The sequence below is a fragment of the Manihot esculenta genome, chromosome 11, assembly GCF_001659605.2.
Source record: "Manihot esculenta cultivar AM560-2 chromosome 11, M.esculenta_v8, whole genome shotgun sequence".
Taxonomy (NCBI): domain Eukaryota; kingdom Viridiplantae; phylum Streptophyta; class Magnoliopsida; order Malpighiales; family Euphorbiaceae; genus Manihot; species Manihot esculenta.
In genome coordinates, this window is record NC_035171.2 from 6,840,618 (window position 1) to 6,844,375 (window position 3,758).

A 3,758-nucleotide genomic window follows, 5' to 3' on the forward strand; every position below is an offset into this window, starting at 1 on the left:
AGATGGCATGATGTGCTCCAAGTTAAGGACATTAAGTTTTTTGTTTTCGAAGGTTAAGGACATTAAGTTGGTAGGTATATGACCTATCAAAAATGTAAAATATAATAATATAATTATTACTTTATTAAAATTTAATTCAATAATTTTTGTTTAATTAATAAAATTTAATGATAAATTTAACAACGCATAATGAAAATAATTTTTACATTCATAAATTTAATTTAATGATAAATTTATATTTAAATAAATAGAAAAGAGTTTAGATTCTATTTTTTTATCTTTAATTTTTAATTTAAAAATAAAAATAATTTTCATGCATGATAATACATTAAAGTTAAAATTATTCTTAATGGAATAGAAAGTTATTTGAAGGGAAAAGAAATATTTGTTATAATTCTAAATTAAAAATATGAATGTTATTTGACATTAAAAGAGAAAACAAAAAAAGAAGAGGAAGAAAGGACACTTGGCGAGCATGAGTATGTTCCCCTAACGTCTAGTATTGTGTAGAGGACACGTGTTGACTGCCAACTTCATTAACACAAATGATTGATTGGACACGTGGTTGCCACACAAAACTATTCTGCTTCTACACGTATGAGCTGATTCATGGAATGATTGAATTTTACCATCCGACCAACTTCTTGTTTAGGATAAATATAATTGAATTCACCCCTCCCTTTTTTCTTTTCTTTTTTTTTTTTTAAATATCTCTTTAATTAAAAAAAAGCATTTATATAAACTATTTAATTTAATTTTATGTAATTTACTATAAATATTTAAAATAATAATTATAAAATTAATTTATCACGTCTGCTAATTCTCTCTATATATAATGGTGAATCCCTGTACAGCTTAACCAACCAACCCAAGTGAATTTCCCTGTGCTGTTGATCTGGATTCTTCCATTCCACTTGAACGGAAACCATGTCTTCTATTCTCAGCTTAAACTCTCAATCTGTTATCTTAGCCACTGCCATGGTGGTTTCAAGCACTGTTCTGTTTCTTGCTTTTTCTAAGCATAAGACTTCCAGGAATCAAGAGTCGCAATCTCCTGTTCAAAATCTACGCTCTTGCTTATGTTCAGGTACCTGGCTTTTCTTTGATTTTAATTTTCTCGGCTTCTTTCTCTTTTGCAGAGATTTATTGCTCTTGTTTGTTGTTTGCAGAGGGGAAGAAAAGGGACAGCAAGAAGAAGAAGAAGAAGAAAAGAGTGAAATTTGCAGAGAATGTGAAGGATACGAAAGGGAACGGAGAAGAATACAGAAGGGAGAAGAAGAAGGAGAATTCAATTACAAGAAGTGATAGAATCTGCAGAAACGAAATCCCACCCAATAGAATTGCTCTCTACAATGGAATTTTGAGGGATCGATTACACAGAATGGAATGTTCATGTTAAGCTAATAATTTTCATTTTTTTTTTTTTAAAGGGTGTAAATATTAGAGCTTTGTCCAAATTATGATTTTTTTTTAATGGAAAATTTGGGCAAAGTGCTCTGCTCAGGTTTTTTTTTGGTGGAATTTCAGCCTTGAATTATTCTTTTTATTTTTTATTTTTTTTCCACTGATAATATTATTTTTGGTTGGTGGATGTCCAAATTTTGAAAATATTAAGTTCTGCATATTATTATTTTTGAAAGAAAAGTCAATTCCACATATTTATTATGGCTTGGTGAAAAATAAGGAAAAAAAATAAAAATATTTTCTAACCTCACTTGTTTGGGAAGAAGGAAAATAAAAGAGAGAGAGAGAAAATAAGTAAGGAAAATATTACGTGACACCCTCAAGCAACTTCCTCCATAAAATGAATAATAATTTAATGAAATTAGATTTTTATTTTTATAATAATTTATTTTAATAATAAATAAAAGAAAAAAAAAGATATTTTACTATTAAAAAACTGCTTTGCTTTTTTTTTTTTTTTTCTAAACATCCAAACAGAGAAATAATAATATAATAATATTTTTTTTTTTTGCTTTTAGAGTGAAAATAAAGAAAAAAATGTAATTTTATTTTAAATTTACATATACACCCCTACTTAAACAATAAAAAAATGGAAAGTGTAATGGTAAATTTATAAATATATCACTATTTTCTTTCTATTTTATCTCCTTCCAAACAATGAAAAATAAATATATTTAATTTTTCTTCCATTTTTTATTAATCAAAACAAAAAAAAAACAATTTTTTTTATTTTCTTTCTCTCTAAAAAATTATCTAATCAAAATATTAATTTTGATTTAAAATTAAACTGAACTAAATAAATTAAAAATTAAAATTTTAATATTTATAAAAATTACGATTGAATTATTTTTATTAAAAATTTAATTGAATCGAAGCGGTCTACTTCGATTTGATTAATTTTAACTTTTAATAATTTTTTTTATTTTTTATTCTTTATTTTTAATATTTTAAAATTTAATTAGAATATTTTAATTTTAATATAATCTAATTTTTATATTATTAAAAATAATACACCATTATCACTAATCCGTTCGGTTTAATTTTTTAATTTTTTATTAAAATTAAATCGAATTAAAATAATTAAAATTTTTAAAATTAAAAATCGAATCAAACCGAAATAAATAAAACACTGAATTAAAATTTTAAATTAATTTAATTTAATTAAACTTTTCAATTCGAATACATTGCTTGGGTAAGCAAAAAGTCAACAACTCCATCAAGGAAATAATAGAAATCAGAAAAAGAAAACAAAATGGAAGTGGGGATAAGGAATAATAGATAAGGAGAGAAATCAAGAGAAAAGGATATTTGAAAGTGGGAAACTAGATTTTCATGGATTAGAATTTCACATGAAGCATCTTGATATTCATAGTGCTATTCAAAGATTTGACCTTTATCAATGAAGAATGCATCATTCTGATTTCAAATGAAAAAAATAAATTAAATTAATTAAAAAATTCAGTTTAATTTTTTATTTTTTTAACTGATTTAATTTTTATTTTTAAAATTTTTAATTATTTTAATTCGATTTAATTTTAATATAAAAAAATGATAAAATCAAATTGAATTGATTATTAATTTAATATATTAGTTTTAATAATATATATATTAGACTATAATCAATAATAAAATATTTTAAATTCAACTCATCAAATCGAATTAAATTAAATCAGTTCGATTCAAATTAATTATTAATAAAAATATTAATAAAAATAATTGTTAATTAATTGAGATTTATCATTTATACATCGGTAAAAAAATACATAAATTTAATTGGAGAAATTATACCATGAATACATAAATTTTAAATTCTTTGAATTCTCAATTTAAATTGCATGATCATAAATTATGTTAAATTAAATTTTTATAATTCATAAATTAAATTCTTATTATTACATATAAGTGAGATTTTTGTTAAAATAAAATTAAAGTTGAAGGATTTTTTTGGTAATGAAATGAAATTGAGGGATCAACATGAAATTACTCTTAAAATTAAATAATCATATGAAATCACTCTTAAAATTAGAGACTGATAAAAAAAACAAGAAAGTAAAAAAAATGACAGAAAATAAAAGAAATTTTATTCATCACACTTGTTTGGATGGCAGAAAAATGGTCGAGAAAAATACAATATGAAAGTAATTTATGAGAAAATAAATAGTAAATAATATAATTTAATTTTTACAACAATTTATATTAATTCAAAAATTAAACGGTAAAATAACTATTTGACCACTTAAAAGGTAACTTTTCTCTTTTATTTTCTTGAGGAAATTTTTTTCCTTCTTATTTTC

At 22.5% G+C, this 3,758-nt stretch overlaps 1 protein-coding gene across 1 annotated transcript; it reads left to right on the top strand.

The window, feature by feature from the left end:
- Window positions 1-840: 840 nt before the first annotated feature.
- LOC110626955 lies at window positions 841-1,421 on the top strand. The gene is made up of 2 exons (XM_021773155.2): window positions 841-1,087; window positions 1,170-1,421. Exons 1-2 carry the CDS (start codon window positions 928-930, stop codon window positions 1,397-1,399), a joined length of 390 nt encoding a protein of 129 aa, XP_021628847.1. The 5' UTR covers window positions 841-927; the 3' UTR covers window positions 1,400-1,421.
- The last annotated feature ends 2,337 nt before the right edge of the window (window positions 1,422-3,758 follow it).